At 41.6% G+C, this 23163-nt stretch overlaps 1 protein-coding gene across 3 annotated transcripts in view; it reads right to left on the bottom strand.

Moving 5' to 3' along the window:
- Window positions 1-1173: 1173 nt before the first annotated feature.
- The window catches only part of ARHGAP32 (Rho GTPase activating protein 32), a 273441-nt gene continuing 251451 nt past the window's right edge, over window positions 1174-23163 (bottom strand). For all 3 annotated transcript variants that reach the window (XM_068554527.1, XM_068554526.1, XM_068554525.1), the window contains 8 exons: window positions 18699-18806; window positions 17894-18039; window positions 17082-17277; window positions 15367-15512; window positions 13689-13760; window positions 10972-11847; window positions 9310-10283; window positions 1174-8046 (listed from right to left, as the gene is read on the bottom strand). In XM_068554527.1, coding sequence (XP_068410628.1) covers window positions 5797-8046; window positions 9310-10283; window positions 10972-11847; window positions 13689-13760; window positions 15367-15512; window positions 17082-17277; window positions 17894-18039; window positions 18699-18806 — 4768 coding nt within the window. In that variant the 3' untranslated portion in view covers window positions 1174-5796. The remainder of the gene's footprint in view (window positions 8047-9309; window positions 10284-10971; window positions 11848-13688; window positions 13761-15366; window positions 15513-17081; window positions 17278-17893; window positions 18040-18698; window positions 18807-23163) is intronic.

Genomic DNA, 23163 nt, shown 5'->3' with positions numbered 1-23163 from the left:
TGCAGGTGCTTTATATGGATTCCAAAGTTTGAGAACTTCTTGCCCAGTTTAAAACATGAACAAGTGGCTGAGAAATCTCAGGGTGTTTTGCAAAATGTTTTTAGGAAATGAAAAAAAAAAAAAGGGCACTAACTGAATGACTTGATGACAGCTGAAGCTGTATGTGCCTGGCACTCCCTTCTCTCTTCCCACTGGAGTTCATGGTGGAGCTGGATGTCTTCTGTGGGCCAGCATTCCTCTATGGGGAGTTATTCACATGGAAAATGCCAGTCTGTCTAATCATGTAGCTTTCTCACAAAATGTCAAATGCAGGGAGAACTCCTAAGAGTTTTTGTTTCATTCTCCCTTCTAAGCATCTTATATAATAATCTCGCCTTCTGAAACTCGGCTACCCAAGTACCTTGTTAGGAGAAAAGAATCAGAGGCTCCAAGTAATGAAAAACAGATGACACAAAGTCTCAATCTTTCAGGGCCCCAGTTCAGAATTTTTTTTGCTCACCTATTTGACAAGCTTATTTATTTTGAATGGTTATTTAGAGGAAGAGGGAGTTTTACAGGTACCATGTAGACAGCAGCAGGCAGTGACAGCAGAAAGAAAAGGAGGATATAGGAAATTTAAAAAAACAAAAACAAAAAAAACCGCAAGAACATAATAGGACAGCGGTGGTAGAGCATTTGGAATAGAAGCGAACTTTTTATCTCAGTGTGTCCCAACGGTATCACTATCTTGTGGTATAGTGATCTATAGATGTAAACGGTGAATCGTTAGGTATACTGACAGCAAAGTTTGTGGTTTGAAATATATTCTGGAAATATTTTAATTAAAATATTTAAAACAAAAATTAAACCTCACAATTTTCTTTATAAGAGGTACACTCTCAATTATGTGAGAAACATAGCAACTAAAATGTCTTATTTCAGGTGGATGCAGGTGCCCAAAGTTTTAACGTAATAGGGAGTATCACTTTAAAGTGTGCCTTTTCCCACAGGACCACGAATGACTAAAATCCCAAACACCACCAATGTATTTATCATTGATTCCTCAATGACAAATAAATATACATTTTTAAGAGGTAGGTACTGTATTTTCATCAGTATGAAGGAAATTTGGTAATGAAATACTTGGTATTGAGAATTTCAGAAAATTAAGTAGAAGACCCAGTGGCAATGTCATACATGTCTTTAATCCCATCTGAGCAGTTTCCGTGGGAACACATGTTCAGGCTGGGAGTGTTTATTGAAAGCAGATGTTATATCTTGCTTCCGGTCTGGAGTGTGGTACACAGATATATAAAAGATGGCTGGCACGCCAGGGCCATCTGTACTAAACAGGCAACTTCCCTTTTACTGGCAAAAAGGGACAGGCCCTAATATTTTAGGATGAAGAATAACTTGTAATTTATCTTTCCTAGTAGGAAAACTAGGATTCCAATAGCTTAATACTGAAGTGTTTTGTTTTGTTTTTTTTTCCTTCAAAGTCCTGGTTGATATGAAGCATTTCTTTTGAGAACGTTGGCACAGGAAGGCGTCTGGACCCCCATCAGGCAGGTGGGTTACTGGCAGCAGCTGTCACATTTGAATGCTTTATTTTTATCCACAAACCACCTGGCCACAGGTGACTGAGTGTAGGAGTTGATTCTTTTCTGGTCATTTCACTCTGCAAAGTACACAGGATTGTCCAAGATGCTGTGTGGGAATCTTTAGAAATGTGGTTGCTATTCAGAGCCCCCTTCTGGGGAACCCTAAGAAGCCAGTTCAGCCTCCTGGACACCGCAAGCTTGGGAGCCAGGCGGCAGCCCAGTGCACAGATGCCTGAGGGCGGCCCTACGTGCAGCAAGTCTGCCCAGACCCTCCGGTGCAGGTCAAGGTTTCTGCAGTTCTAAAGGTACTGTCTGACCTGGGGAAGAGTCGGCCAGGCAGCGTACTGTGACAGATAAAAACAGGAGGCATTAAGTCCCTTCCCTCAAATAAAATAATATTCCTTTTGGTATAATAGTCTGTGTCATACAAACGCTAATCTTTTGGTCTGAATACCCCCAATTACCCCATCTATTTTGTTATAATTCATATTAGGTTAAAAAGGAAACACATACACAAGGAAGTCTGTTTTAACCTGAAATAATTTTGTTGATATCTGAATTGCTTTCAGTGGGACATTTGCTTTAAACCACAAGGTATCTCCATCTGGGTTATCAGAGTACAAAATCCCTTCTCTCCCCCAACCCCCATCCAAAACAAAGAAACAAACAAAACCCCAAACCCACAACTCAGCTTCAAATAACTTTTGAAGAAATGAGACTCTAAGTATTTACATATGGGTCAAGAAATAAATCACAAACTATTTACAAAAATACACAAGCTTATATATGCATTAACAATTTACACCAGTTCACAAAAATATTAAAACATAAAAAAAACACTATATAAATTAAAGTTAAGAACTCAGAAGTATGATCTAAGACTTCCTAGGATGCTTCTCTCATGCAGGTCATGGTTGAAAAATCAGATTTTGCTACCTTGGAATCTAAACTGTAAAACAACCATTTTTATTCTTTGAACACTAACAGCACTAATCGAGAAAGGAAAAAAGACCCTCTGTGCACACTGACATTAGCTTGCACACGGTTAAAATATACCATTCCTGACATTTCCGTAACACACAGTACTAAAAATCACATGCCTCTAACCATTTGGAATTAACTTTCTGACATCCTTTTGCTTTCTTCATTACTTCTTACACACACTGCTCAGACGATACTTTGCCAACATATTGAATGGGTGACTGACAGGGCTGGGAACAGATATATGGACTTTGCAGGCTCCTTTTTTAAACTAAAGGGCAAATTTCAAATTTACACTGTATATGTCTATTGCTGCTTCAGATGTGGTAGTAACCTATTCTTCTATCCCCACTCACATTAATGGTCCCTCTTCTTTACAGGATTAGTCCTAGAATATTTCAACCTGACCCTTTTAAAAAATGCTTTGCCATTATAAAAACGTGCAGGCCCTATCCTGGGACCGTCCCCAGGGACTTGCATGTTTAGAAGGAAACTGACCACAGGAAGTGATAAGGCTCAGATGAAATTTACTGAAAGAAGATGGCATCTCCGGGGCTGTTAGCAAAGTCTCTGGCCAGACATCCAGGGAATGTTTATTTCAATCAAACAAAGCTGTGGTATCAGAATTCTTCCAAAAAGGATAAAATCTGGAGACATGGCTGTGAAAACACCAACAGAATTAAATTCTGGGTTTAATGCATAAGGCAGCTCCATTTCCTCATCATAATGCTCCACGTCAAAACAGTTACTCAATCTGTGAAGTCACACACAAGGTGAACCATGCTGAGGTAACCGGGTCACAGTGACCTGCCGTCTACCCACAATATGAGAAAGGGAAGGATACTGGCAAAGTCCTTCAAATAACTGAACCCAGAGTTAAGGCTGTACCTACACTAAGTGCAACAACTGTAGATTTTACCTAAAGTTTGTGTTTCACACTTACACCAGGAATTTGAGTCATTATTCTGTATTCAAAATATTTACCTGACATTTCTAAACCCACAGCACTTTAATAAAGTAACCGCCTTCAAGAATTAAGCTTAGTATTTATAAAATAGACCTTAGTTTCAGGAGTAAATAATGTGCGTGACAAATCCACACATGCTAAAATTGGACACCTTCAGCCACACCCTTCTAGGCTCTCAGTTCCTAAAGCCATCTGTATCTCCGGGTCACACCAGCTCCACTTCCTAGTCTCCCTGCTGTTGGTGAGAGCTTACAGGGCTTGTATTATCGCAAGGGGACAATGGATTGCCTACTGACAAAAAGATGGCTGTGGTTGAAAAAATATTAGTGCCGCACATTCACCAAAGAGCAAATTCCTGCACAGAGCTCTTGATGTGTGTGTGCTAAATGGAAGTATCCTATCAGGTTCCCTAACATTGTGACTATATACCAGGTGGGTCTGCACCTTTCATCTAGAGGCCCGAATTTCTGCAGACCTTTTCCATAATTTTAGGATTTCTACCATGATCTTTATTGAATCTCTCTGATCAATTCTGGGGGAACGAAAGAAAACCTTACAGCATATTTCCACATATAGGTAAATGTGTTGCTCTTAAAACTTTATTATTTTCTAAATATAAACCCTTAAAATGCAATCACATGATATTTTAGATTAAAAAAAACTGGCATGAATCCTAATCTTTATACAATTTCACAGCAATAATAGCAGCATGAATTTAGCCTCTTAGAAGATTTTTCTTTGCTCTAAATAAAATTCCAAGTTTTAAAAAGCCAGAGCAGCAACCATCCAGTAAATGGAATGAAATTCTCCTAGTATCTTCTACAAACTGAGCATTTAAAACATGTGAATGTATAAAAATCAAGTATTATAAAGAGCTATGGAATGACATGACAATCTCAACTTGTTTTATAAATACAGGACTGCCTTCTAGTCTGGCATACGTGGTGAGGTGGGTTGAGAAAATGGAATGCAACTTTCAAAAGAAAGTCCTGGGTGTGAACATGTTTAACATGTCTCCAGCGTTGTAAGGACTATACCTGAAATGCTGGTGTGGATGGCAATTACAGTAAGACTGTGATCGCACAAGGACAGAGGGAAGAAACAGTACGTTCATTCCTCAGGGTGTAAACGGTCACTGCCCAGAATTCCAGCAGATGAAATGGGCTGTGCTAAGTGGTTATTGCAGGAACGCTCAGTTTACTAACAGATAACCTGTAGCTACTTTAAGAATTGCCAGGACACCTGGTTTAGAAACAAATTAACATGTAAATTTGTAATCATGATAAATTATGTGTTTATCCAGTCAAACCATGCTGTTTTGTTTTTTTTTTTTTAAATGAAAAACAAAAGTTGCTTCAGGAAAACAAATGGTGTGAAATATTTCACTAGGATCACAATTTACCAAATATTACTGAGAAAAAAAAAAAAAAAGAACTGAAGGCAGGCAGCAGCTTAGAACCACTGATGTCATTTTCTGGTACTAACAAAGAAAGGTCACTGACGTCCACCTAAGAAGTTTCTTTAATTCTAACTTAAAAATCCCTCTGCAGTGAGATGAGTCTCTTCACTGAACTGTGAGGAGAAACTATGGAAGGGTGTGAAAAGCATGGTTCAGCCCAGATCTAAGTGGTCTGACATTTTGTGATGACTATTAAATGCTTAAAGTCTTAATTCCTTTTTTTGTTATAATTTTCTAAATGTCCAATAGACTTATGTGAAGGATCAAGGAGAAGTTTTTCTCCACTCCAATATAACACACAGCGCCTTCTAAGACCGGGGGGGAATGAAGTGAGAAAAGCGGGTGTCCCTCTAGGCAAGACGTGGCTACTGGGAAAGCAAGTGGGAACAGACAGGACACACAAAGACCTTCAGGGAAGTGGGCAGCAGCTGCTCTGAAGGACACAGAAAATGCTAGGAAGGACGAAGTCAAACTCAAATTCAGTTAAAGGCAGTCCTCAGGCTCTTACAAATCAGCCCTTATATATGGCAAGTATGGTCTGTAACAAATTTCTTTATGAGATTTTCAACACAGTGCTGTACAATCTTTCAGATCTTTAAATGACAAAAATGACACAGTCTGGAGATGGAAGAGGTGGTGATGAAGCAGGGAAGGGGGAAAAAGATGGCGATTTATTTTTCTTCTTATTTTTTAAATGTGGTCGGGGGTTTTGTAGCCTTTTTTTTTTTTTTTTTTTTTTTTGGTTACTGAAAAAAATAGAACAGTCCACTGTCCAGCAGAGGCTGCTTCAACTCTATTGCTCCCGGGGCTCATTCCGCATGGACCTGTGTCTCAGAATGCTGCAAGGACAGCTCTGTGGGCAGGAAGGCGCCCTGCCCCAGAGCTGTAGCGTATGTCCTGTTCTGTGGGTGGGGAAAGCTGGGGGGCACATACGTGCCCATCGCCGCTGCTCCGAAGCCTCCTCGCTGGTGCTGGGGCGGGGAGTGGTAGCCCTCCAGGTTATCGTACTGGGGCCCGACGGTCCCACTGCCCTGGCGCCTGCTGTGTGCTTGGTACTGGTACAGCACGCCGGGGTCCCTCTCCACGTTCTGGGTGTGGTGGAGCTTCAGGCTGTGACTCCTCTCTGGCTTGGGGGGCGGGACTGCTGGCTGCGTGAGGTGTTCCCCCTCCTTGCAGCAGTCTCTGGAGTGTTTCTCTGGGGCTGCCATCTGCCTAGCCCGAGGCCTCTCCAGCTCCTTGGGGAGCCTCACCTCTTTGTGGTTCAGTCTTAGAGACTCCTGCCCTGATGGAACATATTTCCCTCCAGAGTTATGGTAGCTGACTGGCTCAGAAGTGTCCGGAATCCCTTTGGGCCCATAATCTAGCTGGCCGGCTCCCTGCGGGTAAGGTGGCCCGTTTTTTGATTCACACAGCTGCCTATGGCTTGCTTCCTGACGTGCCCTGTGCTCGGGGAGACTACAGCCCATGTCGTGCAGCTTCCTGTTCCTGAGGCTACTCTGCTTCTGAGGGAGGGTCGGCTTCTCTGACTGCCCATTGCCGTGTCCTCCGTGGTGGTGGGCTCTGTCGAACTCTGGCTCCAGATGCTTCCTATAGAGGCGGTCATCTCCCTCGGGACTGAGGGCCTTGGCTGGGTGCCGCCCCTCCTTTCCTTCTGCCACCGAGAGAAGTCCAGTTTTCCCAGGATCTGATTTACTCCGCAGGTGGATGACATAGATCCCACCCAAGTCATCTTGCACCGCGGGGGTCATGTTGTCATACTGGGACATAACGGGCCCTTTCACCTTCTGCCGCGCACGGCTCTCCCTCCGGATGGACTGCAGGCGGTATTTTTCCATGTCCTCAAAATCCCATGAGGTGTAAGTGTGCTTTACGTCGGCGACTGGAGGCATGTTGACTACACTGTGGTCATTAGCAGAGAAACAGCCAGTCACGTTGGCCCGGGGACGTGCAGGAAAACCAGCATAGCTGTACACGTTCTTTCCTTGCAGCCTAGGATTGTAGAAAGCAAAATCGCGGTTGGGCAGGCGGTGAAGGGGCCTCAACTGCACCGTGCTGTAGGCGTCCACGTCACACGGGGCCCCGTCTGGGCTGTAATAGGAACCAGAACTGGAATAGGGGCTGTAGCGGTAGTGCACCCGGCCATTCTCAAAGTAAGGCTGGAGCTGAGTCACGTGATAATCTGAGCGGGCCTGGGAGGACTGATATGGCTTATACTGGTACAGGGGTCTTGGGCAGTAGGCTGGTTCATCATCTGGGGGCACCTCTGTCCTCGAAATGGGGACAGAGCGAATCACGGACGACGGAGGGGTGTGCAGAGACTGCACCCTGCGGATGGTGGGGTACAGGGGCATTTCTTCGGAGTAACAACTGCCCCTAACGGAGGAGCTCAGAGCGGACACGTATTCGGCCCGGCTGCATGGCTTCGGGTGGTGTCCAGACACGTTTCTTCCCGGGGCCACGTACGTGTTGTACCGAGGACCCGCGGAGGCCGGTGTCTCCGACCTGGAACCGCACGCTTGGCGCTGCTCCACTCTGCCGTGATGAGGGGGAACGCTCTGGGGGCGGTACTGGCAGTTTGGAGTCAAACTGAAATGCAGACAGTTTTCTGGACCAAAGGGATCGGTGGAGACATCAGGCCTAGCAAAGGTGGAATAAGCAGTTTTCTGAGAGGCATGCTTGGCTTGCGGGACAGGGAGTGGTAAAGGCAAAACGTCCTCCACGGAGGCCGAGGAAGTCGTGACAAAGGGATGGTGCCCAGAGCTGCTGGACGTGTCTGCGCCGCCGGAGTGGATGGCAGCGGCGATTTTATTCTCCACGGTCCTGGTGGGGGGCCCCGGGGTAGGGAAGCCACAGGAGTGCACGGGGATGGGCTCGCCACGCAGGTGCAGCGGGGGGGCCCTGGCGCCTTCCCGCACCTTTTCGGGAAGGCTGGGCTGGGAAGCAGGGGCAGAGGCGGGACACTGCGCGGCTGCCCCGCCGTCGCCGACCAGGACGGGCGTGGGCTCACCCAGGGCTCTGGGTTCAGGCGGCCTCTCTGGAGCCAGAACTACTCCTTGAACCTATTGAAAGATGATAACATTATGAGTTTGTTTTTTCTGCTCCCCTCTATGGAATCAAACGCTATTAAATTCACAACTCACAAGGTGAGGCCATTTGGGCAGCAGCTTGAAATTTCCCAAGCTGTGCGGATACCCTGGACAGGACAGAGACCTGCCTGTCCCCACTGCCTTCTTTTCAGCCATCTGGTGTAGCAGCCATCCCACCTTTGGAGAGCTGTTCCAATTTACGAACGACAGGTTTTCAACGTGAGATGAGGTGCCCATGACACTATCTTACTGTGCAGACCAAACAGAAGTTTAGCCAAATAACCACCAGGTTAAAAACATACACCTGGTCTATCTGTGTAGCTCAGTCTCAACACCAAGAACATTCTGCTAAACAAGAAGCATTGATTCTATCTGGAGAGGTTTTTAAAGTGACTCACGGCTGCCCAGTGGACAGTTTTCAGCCCCAAGTCCAGGGAAGGACAGGAAGGGACTCGTCTAGGTGGCATCCAGCAGCCCCTGTCTCTCCCTCCCTCCTTGTGCTCCAGCTGGTCTGTGGCAGCAGAAGCCAAACGTGGTCCTCACTGCAGGGCTGCAAACACGCTCCCCTTGCGAAGCAGCCACTAGAACGAGCATCCCGCACAGAAGACTAGATAGCGAAGTCCTTTTAGTTCAAGGTGACCGCAAAAACCCTTAGCATTCTGTGTATAACATTCTCTCGTTAAAACAGGTGCTTAACTATAGAACAATCTGCTGGTTAATGTTGAGAAAATAACAAAAAGTCCTAGGACACTGTCACCTCTGATATTGCTAAAAAGTCTGTAAGGCAGAAAGTCTTTCAAATGTCCTGAGAATACAGCGCTTTGGTAGTGCAGACGTGAGTAACTGGCAGACGTGGTTGGACAACTTGCCCAGAGCCACAGTGAATCAGTGACGGAGCCGGGAAAGCCCTGCAGCCCTGACACCTAAGGCCCGGCTTGACTCGTTCGTTCACAATCTCTTCATACTTCTATGAAGAAACTACCTACATGCTTGGGAACTAAAGGGAGCAGGTATCGTTCAACTAGAGCCATCGAGTAACCACGCCTTTTTCAGAGGAAAACCAGCATCACAATAAAGGCAGATGCCAACCTCAAATGGGAAATGTTTCATGGAAACCTGCCACAGGACTTCAAGGCAGATGTCAGATCTCACTCAAGATAACAACACACCCTGCTGGAAAGTGACATACCTTCGGAAAAATACACATTTCCCCTCGCTGACCTCCCCCCTTCTTACCTTGTGGGCGTTGCTTAGTCCTATACTGGCTGCGGCTTGTACCTGCCCCAGGACTGGGAGCTGCTCTGAGGGTCTCTGGGAAGGAGGCGGGGGGAGGGGACGATGAGTTCTGTGACCGAGCTGGAGGGTGGCAGCGGTGAACCCTGCTGCGCTGGGCTGTTCGACCACATCCCAGTTGGCTTCCCTGGCGCTCACGTCGGCTGCTGCTGGAGCAGTGGTCATGTACGCCACGGGGGCTGTGCTGGTATTCTCTTCAGGGGACCCAGAAGGAGGGTAGATTTTGTCCCTAGGCAAATCAGAAGGTGCGGGAGCTTTGTCTGCAAGTTCTGAAGGGTGATGGGGCTTATCCACACTTGCGCCAAGGTAAGAAGGAGGCTGATCTCCACTGTAGAAATGAAGCTGACCCTGGTCCACAAAGGAGACAGTCGGCATACTGGTCTTCACAGGCTGGGCTTCAGGGAAACTTATGTGATCATCAGACTCAGAATCTGTTAAGGGAAGTGAAGTGACCCTGGCCTTTTCTGGGTCCCCAGATAAATGGATTCGAGGCGGCTGATTGCCTGGTATGTCTGCTGGGTGTCGTTGCTCCCCAGATTCAGTGGCGTTGGAATGGGTATAAACCCCAGTAGCTGCCGTATCCGGTGCTGGCTGGTCACAGTTTCCGGAGGCCTTGGTCTGGAGGTGGAACTGCTCAGCTGGCCTATCGGTTTGGAAATAGGCTTTATCTAGGGTAGCACTAGAGTAGGCAGTAGGCAGTTTCTCTTCAGTCGTGGCCACTGCTGTGTCTCCGTAATGTGTACAAGCAGCCTGGGAAGCGCCCGGTCTCTTCAACGACTGGGTCGAGGCTTGCTGTGCAGACTCAGCTAAGGCCAGCGCCAACAGGCGGGCAGCATTTTTCGGAGGCGGTGGTGGTGGGATAAGAGAGACTGAACTTACAGGAACGGAATCCTGAGGGGGGTCATGGGTATCCGCTCCTGGTGGGAAATTGGGAAAAAAAATGAAAGTGAAAAGGTAGCTTGTGTTATCCTATACGGAAAGCCAAACACTCCCCATTTCATCACTAAAAAAAATGGGTGCCTTCCATATTTCAAAATGGCAATCCACGATCTTCTATCCCACATGCAAATGCTGTAGAAAACACATCTGGTTCAGAAGGAAAACTAAAACAAAGAGTGTTTAAGACTGCAATCTCCTCTTGGATTGCTACAGAGATGGGGGTGAAGCAGGTCCCTCACCTGGCTCAGAAAAGATTGCTTAGAAAACAAGCTTCAAGTGCTTGCAGATTGTTATTAAGAATAGTTTTTATATTTGATGGTGTAGGCTGGCTGGTTAACTTGTAAGGCTATAATATAGGTATTTTATCAGAAGACAAAACAGAATCAAGAGCTACGAAGTTGTGCAAAAATTATCCAGGAATTCTGACTGTCCAAGGAGATAAGGGGACTTTATGAAGGTTTGAAGCAGGACCACTGGCCCTTCGGGGGATTTTTTGTTTGACTGATTTTAATTTAGGGCTTTGAGCCATCAGCACCACCTAGAAAAACATTCTGTTTGATTAAAGGCTAGCTGTGGAGTAAATTTCTCTCTTAAAAGGCACAGTTGGCACACAGGATTGAAGATCCCTCTTAGCTTACAGAAAGAATGGAGGAAAGCAAATGGTACCTGTCTGAGCCTGTCCAGAAGGTACAGCCTTACTCTGACTGCTTGAGGCAGGTTCCTCCTTCCCTGGCGGGTCTGCGTCTGCAGCAGCCACCTGGTCCAGGGGCTGGACTTCAGACTCACACCCTTCCTGGGCCTCTCTCTCGTTTGCTTTTATCTTTACTACCTGGGTGGGGGATCTATTTATGACATCACTTTCTTCGCCACTTTTGTTCCAGGCCGGAGAAGGTGCATTCTGAGCTGCTGTGTTTGCGACGGTACCGATGACTTCTGACACCCGAGCGGGAAGGGTCACTGAAATTGGCTCAGATATGTTCAGAGAGGGGGATTTGCTTAATTTCCGTCCAATCTTTGGAGAGAAAGCATAGACGACCTTTTCAGTGAACGAGGCTGGCTTAGATGATTTCTCTTCAGTTGGGCTCAAGTCCAGGGTAAAGAATGGACTCAGTTTCTCCTGAAGAGGAGAGACAGGTTCAGAACTTGCAGTACTTCCTGGAGTCTGAGACTGGCTACCACCTGCTTCTGTGTCCTTTCTACTGGTACTCTGTTTATCCTTGGAGTATCCCAATGACTCTAAAAAGGAAGCCCCGCTCTCCAGACATTCTGATTCGGCCTTAGGAGGACTGCACTGAAATGACATCGGATCAAAATCCAGGCTGGCTACCCCGATGTCTGGTGGGCTCAGATCAACATCCTCAGCTGAATGAGGAGACACGAGAGCCGGAATGTGCAGCAGCCCTACTTCCTCCTCACTTCCGTGGTTGTGAGGCAGATTATCGTAGGAATTACAGCGGTTCCCCAGCATCTCTCCGTTAAAAGAGGCACTCAGGGCATCACTGCTAGATCTGGGTCTTCTGGGTCGGAACAGCTTGGAATCACCTGGTAAAAATGGATACAATATCAGAGTATGAATGTCACAGGATACACGGTGCCGTGATAAATTATCTACTTAGTACAGCAGAAACATACCATATACAGTAAGAAAACATAATTGTCTCTTGGGGCACACAGACGGAACTCCCAAAGCAAATGCTAAATAACAAACACATCTGATACAATCAGAAGGAGAATGCATTTGATGGTTTCAATAGGAAAAAGGACTCAAAAGTCTTAGATTCTATTACTAGTCCAACACTGACTCTTGTGACTTTGCCCAAGTTTTTCATTTCTTTCCTTCTGATTTTATCACTGACCTCACACATGATGTGTGAGGTAGAACTAACCACTTTAAATGGTACTTTGGATGTACAATAGCAAAAAGGGTTTTCTGTTTGTTTTTCTGAGGAAAAATCCTCATACCCAAATTTCTACAAAATTGAACTTCTCAAAAAGAAGTGTTTACATATACTTAGTGAAGAATTCCTTTCAAATACTTAAAAATATATTTTTTTTTCTTTAACAAGAACAGGCTTTAAGTTCCTCAAGGAGAGGCCTTAAGAGTGGTAGAGCATTACCTGATTTTATGATACTGCTAAACATCCAACTGGTAAAAGAAGTCCTCTATCTCATTATTCTATTACAATGATTAGAATTGCCATAGTGAAAATGTACTATAAAGAGGCACTGTCTTAACACAAATACATCCACTAATGTGTTGACCACTTATAAAATTAATCCCTACTCAAATATTATTTGCTGCTTAATACAAGCACCTATGCAGCCCACTGCATTGTTTTTGTGAACCATTCTCTTAACTTCAGTGAAATGGAAAATCTGGGAAAACCAGTAAGATGTCAGACACCCGACGGAAGTGAAATGCGAGGATCTGTTGAATCACAAGCAGAGCCATCGGTCAATAAGGACCTGGCAGTTAGAAGTTATAAATGAGGATGAGCAAGTTGACCAGAAGGAAGACACCCCAGGAAACTTCAAAAGAGCACAATTTTAATACCAGTGGATTAAGAAAAGTCCGCGGGAAATCAATGCAGCTCTTGATTATTTTTGTAACAAGGGCCTTTTTTACCATACTGCTGCACAAGCCAAACGTGACGTGGAGGACGTCCTATTTGCTAAACTACATGGTTTTGTCAAAAAAGCTCTACCTCCCTCCAAGTCAACATGGAAGTAATCTTTGTTCATTCTAAAAATTAGTACAGAGTTGCAACTATAACCCGACTTATGCTAAACGGAAGCTAAAAAGTTATTTTCAAAATTTTTTAGTTTTGTTCTTCAAGTTGCAATCAAATCTTTTTGTACTATTTACCGTAAAATTTCGGCCCCCATTTTAAGCAGATTCACTTTAAGTTGCCCCTCTCCTGGTACTAATCATCCTCAGATAATGAGGGCTGCCTCTAACCAAAGTGATGCGTGAGATTTAACGTCAGGCTAAATTGGCAAGACAAAAGACTACTGGTCTACACATCAAAACGGCTTAATTTTATACTTTGTAACAAACATTGTGCTCTCATTGTGAAATTTAAAGAAAGAAATACTATTAACACCATTTTCCGCTGGGCATTAATAAATATAAATGGTTAACTTAAAACACTTCACCTATTTTTATGTAAATTGAATAGCAATCATGTCAAAAATGAAGAAGTTAAAGACTGGTACCATATTAAAACATCAATGGACAATGCTAAATATCAATAGATACTAGTATTTTTAGGAAATTATAGTCTATAGCCTATTTATTAAGCATGTATTTATAAAATATACTTAATTGTGTGTCCTTTTATGAAATATATTCTAGAATAAAACAACTGATGCTTTAGTCTCACCATCGGCTGCATGGAGGGAAGAGAGGGACTCCTCACTCTTAGCTGAGCGCAAGGTCCCTTCTGCTCTGCCACCTGAAGAGTCGAAACCAAACAGTGTCAGGCTTTATCCACCATTACATATGTACTGAAAGGGAACAGTGCTTTTCTGTGCACATATTTAAACTTCCAAGAGTAATCATATTTTTGCAACCATATTCAATTTTGCATTGTATTTTATAATGTGTTGTACTGTTTTCTCAAGTGGTTTCCTATGTGAAAAATCTTTTCCAAAGGATTATGAACTTGAGAATAGAGATGAGTTTTAAAACTTGCTTTTATATTTCCTAAAGATCAGTATGTCTTGAGATGATCTCATACCGTTGCAGCGAAAATAGAAATGAGACTTTTCTGATAAACAAGAAAAATAAGCAGCAATGAACAGGCTGGGGAAACAGCATAAACAGCCCTGAAAGAGTTAAGCAATCCTGGTTATTCTTTAGCTGTTACTACTAACAAATACTTGTAGCTCGACATGTCCTTCACAAAGCTAATTACTCTCTGATTCCATATGTATTGTACCCTGCACCTGGCATTTACTCTTGCTGCATTCTCTTGTAGCAAATCACCCCTTGTAGCTGTTTACATTTCAGAAAGAAGGTCGCAGGCTGATAACCCAGAGATGAACGGACCCAATTAGCAGGCTGCCTGACGCCAGCAGTGACTGTTTTAAAATACTGGAAGAAGAAGAATGCAAGACCTTCACCACTTTGATCCTATCACTTATCCTTGGGAGTTCCACCTATAAGAACCCCTGTAATTCCCCAGGACAGGGGGGCACAGTTCTTGAGGCACTAGCCTGCTGTGTCTTCCCTTCTGCCTGGCAGAAAAATAAAGCCATCTCTGTCTTCCTCCAAAATCTCTGTCTCCATATTTCTGTTCGGCATCGGTGCACAGGGAAGCCGATATTTCGGCAACAAAACTGGATTTAGGGTGAGCCCTAAATCCAATGACTGGTGTCCTTTTAAGAAGAAAAGATGTACATGATTGCAAACTGAATGAACGATGAATTAAATGAAGTGAATGTTGTATTTCTAACATTACCCAAGAAGTAAGCACTACTTTCCTTCCTAGATTCAGAACCTGTTAATATCGGTAGATTTAAATGATTTTTAAAAGAGCAGTACTTTCAACAACACAGTAATAGATTTATCTATCCAATAAGATACTCTCATCAATGAATCATCTGGTAAAAAGATACCTTCTTTGGTTATAAGACTTATAAACTCTTAGAGGCATGTTGAAATATGATTTTGTCATTTTTAAAATCTATATATATGTAGACTAGTAAGTTTAAATACCACAGCAGTTATTTTTTATTACCAACAATATACAAACTACATTACAAATATATTGTGAATTTTTAACCACATTCACACTATAGATAGTCTATATAGTTTCCAAAGGAATTGGGAACTTCTACACACTTATATATAATAGGTACTTGGGGATGAAGCACTGGTCAAAGAAGACAATTCACGTGTAACAACACAACTAGGACGCATCCTGTTGAAGCCTGTTGTAACAATGTGGTGAGTTTGTGTCTGAGTTAGAGAAGAGCCGCACTCTAGGCTGGGAAGCGTGGCCCTGCAGGCAAACTGCTCCCGCAGCGCAGAGAGAAGGGAAGGTGTGACGCACTGACCTTTCAGAGCCATGGCTTTCATCTCTGAGGGCTCACTCTCATTACGCTGCAACTTTCGTTTAGAAACAGATGATGATTTCCCCAGGTTGAAAAAGGAACGCCAGCTGCCCACAGGAGATTTTTTCATTTTATTTTGAGGCCTCCTCCTATGAGAGAAAATAATCTGTATTAAGACACCCAAGGGGCCACCTTTACTTATGGACAAAGAATAAACGATGGAAAGAACCAAGCAGCCTGGAGAGGCCCAGCCGACACAGTACACCCCCACCCTGCACAGAGCTCACTCCACTCAGCGCGGCTGAGCCGTGCAGCTGAAGCAGGAAATGAAAATTAAATGTATGAAGTTTAACAGTAGTAACTAGTTTCACAAAGATAACTTTTATACAGGTTTTCATATTTGGATCTAACCTCACAATCCACGAAATAAGTGAGAATAAGACATATTTGGGAATAGAAAATATTAAAACTCCAAAAATAAAACAGAGTTGAAGAAAATGATTTTAGGTGTGAGGAAAGAGAATTAAGCCAAAAAAGAAGAAAAGTATTAAGAAAAATAACTAACATATACTGAATGCCAGGCACTATGCTAACTGTATATGTAGTATCTCATTTAAGTTATATAAAACCATATGAGGTAGGTATTATTTTTCTCATTTTACAACTGAGGAAATTATGACACTAAGAAGTTGAAGTGACTTCCTTAATGTTGTAAAACTAGTAAATAATGGAGTCAGAGTTGGAACCCAGGTCTATCTGTATCCCAGCATCGACACTCTTGATTACTATTCTATAAAGAGGTTTTTGAGAAAATTGTAGCGGTATCATATAAATTCAAGAAACTGAAGATAAACTTAGAATGACAAAGATGTTCTAACTTACTATTGTCAGGACATTTTAATCAAGGGAAATGAAAGGAATTTAGAGAAGTATACTAACATGAGGAAATAAATTCTCAACTTTCATTAGTACTATCCAAATCCACGGAGTTGAAGTCCTCACATTCCTATGTAATAGCCAAAGCAGGAACCCGAGGTCAAAATTAACTCACATACATTAGTCTTCCCACAGTAACTTAGTAAAGAAGATATAAGAACCGTGTTATTATCATTTCTTTAGAGAAACAGAGAATAGGAGCTGGAAAGGGCACTGAGAGAGTGAACAGCAGTGGTTCTCAAACTCTGTCACACATCAGAACCACCTGGAAGGTCTGATAAAAGACTGACTGCGGGACCCCACCCCGGAGTTCTGGTTCAGTGGGTCTGGGGTTGGGGCCAGCCGAGAACGATCTGCTGGTCGGGAGGTGCCCTGTGAGGAGCGCTGGTCTACTCTGAACTCAGTGGGAACCAATGTTGCGCCATTATCCATTCACTGTTTTTTGAATAAGCTGTCGCAACGTTTATTTCTAAACTAATTTCTCAACAACATATTTCAGAGAGAAAATGACACCCGACATAGAGGAAATGTATCATTTTTCCTAACAATATTCCCTGTACAGCAGACTTTCCTCTCCTTTCCAACAATGACATGATGTTGTAACGCTTTTCAAGAATCATTCACAGCAGTCCCTAGGAAGTAACATCCAGAGTCGAAGGAACAGGTTTTTCTGGGACCGGCACAGAATCAATATAGTAATACTAAAATACAAAAGTAAAAGAAAAGAAAATAACAAATAGCCATGAAATGCACATTTTTGAGGAGGACTAAATGAATTTTACCTTTCAGGTGGGAACTCAATTATGGTGTGAAATTTTCCCTGAAGTGCAGCAGGTCCTTCTCCTACTTCGATATATTTGTTTTCAGTCACAATTGGAGAATTGACCTGAGCCTGTGTTCGTGCCTGGGCTTCCTCCAGTGTCAGCAGTTTGGTGGATGGAGATGAAACCAGCAGGGACTTGGGTCTTGATAGAGAAGCTTTGGAAAGAAAAAAAAGCAATGAAGAGAGTCAAACTTTATGACACGGGGGAAAAAAAATATAAGTTATCTGTGGGTGTGTACAACAATCTGTGTACCTGTCCATCCATCTATCTCCCTTTCTGTGTTGTTTTATATTTTCTTCACTAAGTTTTTTAAATGGCAAAAGTAATAGAGCCTTATACTAAGTGAGGAATAGAAGATTACATACCAGGTTATTAACAGTGATAGATATAAATATAAAATTCCTTAAGTAATTTAACTATTTTCCTTTCTTAAAAGATTCTAGGCAAGGCCTAGTATCATTCATGTATTTTTAGTTTTGGAAGGAATTTTACTTCTGCTGCTCTATATTACACCTTTATATACATCAATAATAGGTGACATGATACATTTTTTATGGGCCATGAACTTAGATCATGATAGGTCTAATACTTAGTAGTCACTAAAAACATACAAAATAACTGTTATATTGTGCATTTTGGGGAACAGGTATAAATTAGCTGCTTTCTACTAAGACAGATTTATTAAACTGAGATAAGAAATGCAGTTTCCCAACCTGGTAGAGGTTTTAATACATGTTCCTGGTAGTGAACAACATCTGTTAGAGCCCTACCTGCCCCTTCCTGAATGACCGCGCTGATCTTCCCGCTGAAAAGGACGTCAACGTGATTGAGGATGAACTCAACAACCACAGACTGAATTCTCACTTCCATGAAAGCTGCCGTCCCACTGAAGCAGGCAGATTCTATCTGTTTTGATCTGTGGGGTAAACACCATTACCATCATAGGGTCCCCAAAACAGCAGTCTTAAAGAGCATTATTTTTTGCTTTAAGTGTAAATCACAGACAAACCAGAGGAAGAAAGCATACTTTTACAGTGCCTTGGCTAAACCCCGATTGCCTGTTTTAGGAAGATGCTCATAAAGACAACATACTAGTTTTACTTTTTAAAATTATCCTTGGGCTTCCCAGGTGGCGCAGTGGTTAAGAATCCGCCTGGCAATGCAGGGGACACGGGTTCAAGCCCTGGTCCAGGAAGATTCCACATGCCGCGGAGCAACAAAGCCCATGTGCCACAACTACTGAGCCTGCACTCTAGAGCCCTCGAGCCACAACTACTGAGCCCGCATGCCACAACTACAGAAGCCCACACGCCTAGAGCCTGCGCTCCACAACAAGAGAAGCCACTGCAATGAGAAGCCCGCGCACCACAACGAAGAGTAGCCCCCGCTGGCCGCAACTAGAGAAAGCCCGCGCACTGCAACAAAGACCCAACACAGCCAAAGATAAATAAAATAAATAAATAAATAAATTAATTAATTAATTTTAAAAAAATTATCCTTAAGGAACACTGATGAATTACTTTTATTTAAGGTCCCTCTGTTTCTACTTCAGGTCATAAGTCAAATGCAACTTACCTTAGCAGGTTCGGAGCCCAAACAATTGCTAGGTTTTTTGCATGCATATTTGTGATGGAACAATAGTCAGCTAGAAGAGACAAGTGTCTCATTAGGAACTCCAGCGTTCTGGAAAATGAAATACAACATATTAACAAAAAGAAACACCATGTATCAGTAGAGAGCATAAAAGCTCCACTAATTAACTTGTAAGTTTTCAATGGCAACATGGAAAAAGAAACCATACAAACCCCAGCAAATTTTTTTGCTGCCTATTAGGTTTGAGTATTATTACTGCTACAGAACTGTCCGAATATTATGGATTCTACATTTTATGTATGATAATTACATCTACAGAATACTAAGAAAAAAAGTCTAAGGCAGATGCAGTAAGAAGTGCAAGTTTCTGATAGAACTGGCTCAGAAAACGAAACAGCTTTAGTTTTAAAGAAATCTTTAGGAATATTTGCTCCTGCCTGTTAGAAATTTAGTTTCAGGGACACCAGTGAAGTGAATCCTCCACAAAATTTAGTTTCTAGACAAATACTATCAAGAAGTTATGCTATTCTACTTGCAGCAGACATGCTAACAGGAAAGAATTTAAACTTCTCTTCTGTAAAAGAAAACAACATTTCACAAGCCTAAAAAGAGTTAAAAGAAAAATTCCAGTAGGTACCAAGGGGGAAAATATTTGAACAAATAACATGCTCTTGGAATAGAGAGCCTACTTCAAATCCTAATATCCTCGTTTATCTTATACATTCTAAGTGTGATTTATTTAAATAATTTTTTATATAGAGAGAGATTAAACAATAGGGCAGAGTATTTTGGGAAATAAAGCATGATCAGCTTAAATGTAAGTCAAGTCAGATAAACACAGAGGTATTACCTATCAGCTTACAAAACTGTTAAAGACAATGAACAGGAGACAGAAGTTTAAGACTATTATTTGAAACAGAAATTAAAGTTAAATTGTGGTCAACATATAAGCCTTCAAGATTCAGATGAGCCTGACATGAATTTGAGAAAAGGAAGATAACAGCTCAAGGCACTGTTCAAGAAGCCTCTGCAGGGGATCTCACCAAATTCTCACAACAGACCCCACAAGCACAGTGTTACCATCCCCATTTTATGGGCGAGAGAGCCAATGTTGGCCCAGGTTACAGAGACAAGTGGTGCTGGGATCAAATCCAGGTCGGCTTGGCTCCAAAAGTCTGTGCTCGTCAATAGCACTGAGTATCTACTCTAGCTGGCAAAAAAAAAAAAAAAAGGGTAATTTTCGGTCCCTCTTCTGTACAAGTTAAATAAGGAAAGACACACAGACAGAAGTGAGGCTGGCCCGGAGACAATGTAGAGACAGGAAGCTTGAGAAATGTATTTAGAACACAATGTAAAATTTTATTATTTGGAGTCGGAGGAGTAGAAGAAGGAAGGTAAAGATTAAAGCACTTCAGAAATGTATTTTAAAAGAAATGCAAATTAAAACAAAAGACACCATTTTATTCACACACCTAACTGTAAAGATTTACATCTAACTGTAAATCTTTACATCTAATTGTAAAGATTTTTTAAAAGCTAAAGGAGAATTTTAGTCAGAGTGCCATGAAATGAGCATTTCATATTTAGCAGAGTAAAAACTGCATATACCTTTATGGAATACAAGTTGAAAACTGCTTTATGTTGGGAAGAAACTTTTAAGATCTTTTGATTTCCAAGAATTCCCAGGTTTTTATCCTAAAAAATAACCTTGATTCCCCAAAAGATTCAGGTAAATGGATGGTCCTCATAGCAGTGTTCAAAATTGGAGAAAAAACTCCCACCATACAAATAGATTAAATAGGCAAATTAGGGGAAAGGTTTATATAACATATGGCCCATTCACATGAAAGAATACTATTAAGAATCATGTTTTTCAAGAACACTTAAGGAATTAGAAAATGTGAATGTTAAAATCTTAGAAAGTCTGAATGAAAAGAGATATATGAAGTGGGAGATACACAAATTACATAGAAGAAACTAGAATATAAAAACACATTACATAGGAGATAGATGCCAAGGAGGAAATATGTATACAGTGAGTAATATGTATGAAACAGGTGGGCATACATGGTAGGTAATATAATGCACATCAGGAGAAAAGAGGATAATATTAGGATATACGTATTCTATATACATAGACATATATCAGCAATCTATAAAATATATAGTGTACAAAATATGTAAAATGCATATGCAATATATAACTGCACATTTACTATGTGCAAGGTTTCTATTCTGAGAATACAGTGATAAGACAGGATTCGTGACCTCAGGAAGCTTATATTTTAGACGGGTTATATCTAGAATAGGCAATTCAGTAAATATAAAAAACATATAGAAGGATATTTGTACAATATATAATATACAGCAGGAAAGGTACATAATGTTCAAGAGGGAAGATTAAACAGATAGCAAGGGAGCTATACATGTAATTTCCTGGGGAAATACCTATATATTATTAAGAAATATCTATATAATAAAGAAGAATATATACTTTGGTAGCAGAAATATAAATAATAGTAGAGAAGATAAGCATAATATAGTAAAAAAGCTATATGTATCAATATAGTAGGAAATATATATGTATGTGTATGAGCATATTTTTATATATATATATATTCACACACACATTTATGTTTCTGTGTATGTGTCTTTGTAGAGATAAAATACATAACAAACTTAAAACATAAAGGTACACGGCAGACAATAACAATGATAATAATAATGGTTATTAACTCATATAAATAGTAATTATTTAACAGGCCTTGTTCTGAGTGCTTTCCTTTTAATATTCGTAACAATCCTATGAGAAAAGTACTATTATCTCTCTCTTACAAACAATGAAACTGAGTCCGCAGAGGCAAAGGAACTTGCCCAAGGTCACAAGGTCAGACAGCTAACACAGGCCATTGGCTCCAGAAGCCCTACATTATAATTTCTATAATATATAGAAATTATATATAATAGGTGATATAAATGTACTACACTGCAGGGGATAAATATATAAGGAATATAAATAAAACAAATGGTGGGAGATTATTTGTATAAAATATAAAATATATAGAAGACATTTGTACTTCACTATATGAGAAATATATACATATATATGTATACAATATACACATGTATATATACATATGATATATACATACATACTCTTTCTCTCTCTATATATACTCTCTCTCTGTATGATATATGATAGGGTTTCTTCCTCCTCTTCTTACTGATGTTCTCTTAATTCACCCACAAGATTAACCAATAACCCTCTCAATTCCCTCTGTAAAACGTACTGATGATTGATGTCCAAGGCACAATAAGTTTCTCTGGCTAACATACTGAATACTTCGACTAATATCATTTGAATTATAAGCTTACCTAAAGCCAATGTTAAGTGTTTCTATGACTGTTTATGCAAGGTTACTTTAATTCATAGTTAAGTTAAATGCTATCAACATTTATAAAACAAAATTTTAAAAAGATTTCTATGAAACCTCAGTGGATGCTCTGCAAAGTCTTGATAAAGATGAGCTGCCACATGAGGAGGAAACAAGTACCGTGAGGAGCAGAGAACAATTTAAAACAAAACACAACCTGTACTGACCAATAATATTCTCACAGAGAGAAGAGACAGATCCACGAATAAGAATAGAATAGGATGCTATAAAGCAGAAACATTCTGAGAAACAAGAAAGAGAGGGAGCAAGGGAAGGCAGGCAGTTAGCTCTCAGAAGCGATTTTATTTTTTAATCATGAGACGGACTGGAGGAAACCCACATGTGGAAACTGACAAAGAGAAGGTGAGAAACTAAAAGAGTTAGTTCAAGAGTTAAAACAATTCCAGAAAGAGAATGAAGAAAAGGGATGAGGTTTACGCTGCAGTGAGAACCATCAAGGAAATAATACAAGAAAACTTCTCAGCAGTTTCCAAGCCCAGTGAGTGCCCAGAGCAAAGAATGAAAAAGAACCCACTCCAAGATGAGTCACTAAGGAAACGGACCACTAGGTATGTTCCAAATTTAAAAACATCCAGAAAGGATATACACAATACAAAATAGATCATATAAAAAAGGAGCACTCTAGTATCAGACTTTGCTGCAGCATTTTTGCTTAGATGCCAATGGTGTAATACCATCAAAATTATGGGAAAATACCATTTACAGACTAAAATTCTATAGCCAACTATCAGTCAAATATTCGAGGAGAATAAGAGCATTTTCATATCAAAGTCTCAAAACATTTACCTCCCATACACCTTTTCTCACGGAGCTACCGAAGACGTACACTAGGAAAGCAGGGAGTAAGACATGGAAGGTGACAGCCAGGGATCCAGAAGAGAAGGGATCTAACTCGTGAAGAAAGTGATGGAGGGAATTTCCAGGAGGAAGGTGAAGGGCTGGAGCTGCGTGGAGATCCAGAGAGCAATCAACCCGGGCAGAGCAGTGGGACA

The sequence above is a fragment of the Eschrichtius robustus genome, chromosome 11 (genome assembly GCF_028021215.1).
Source record: "Eschrichtius robustus isolate mEscRob2 chromosome 11, mEscRob2.pri, whole genome shotgun sequence".
In the NCBI taxonomy this organism is placed as follows: Eukaryota; Metazoa; Chordata; class Mammalia; order Artiodactyla; family Eschrichtiidae; genus Eschrichtius; species Eschrichtius robustus.
The sequence above is the reverse complement of the archived record's forward strand: the minus strand, read 5'-3'. Positions and strand labels throughout refer to the sequence as shown.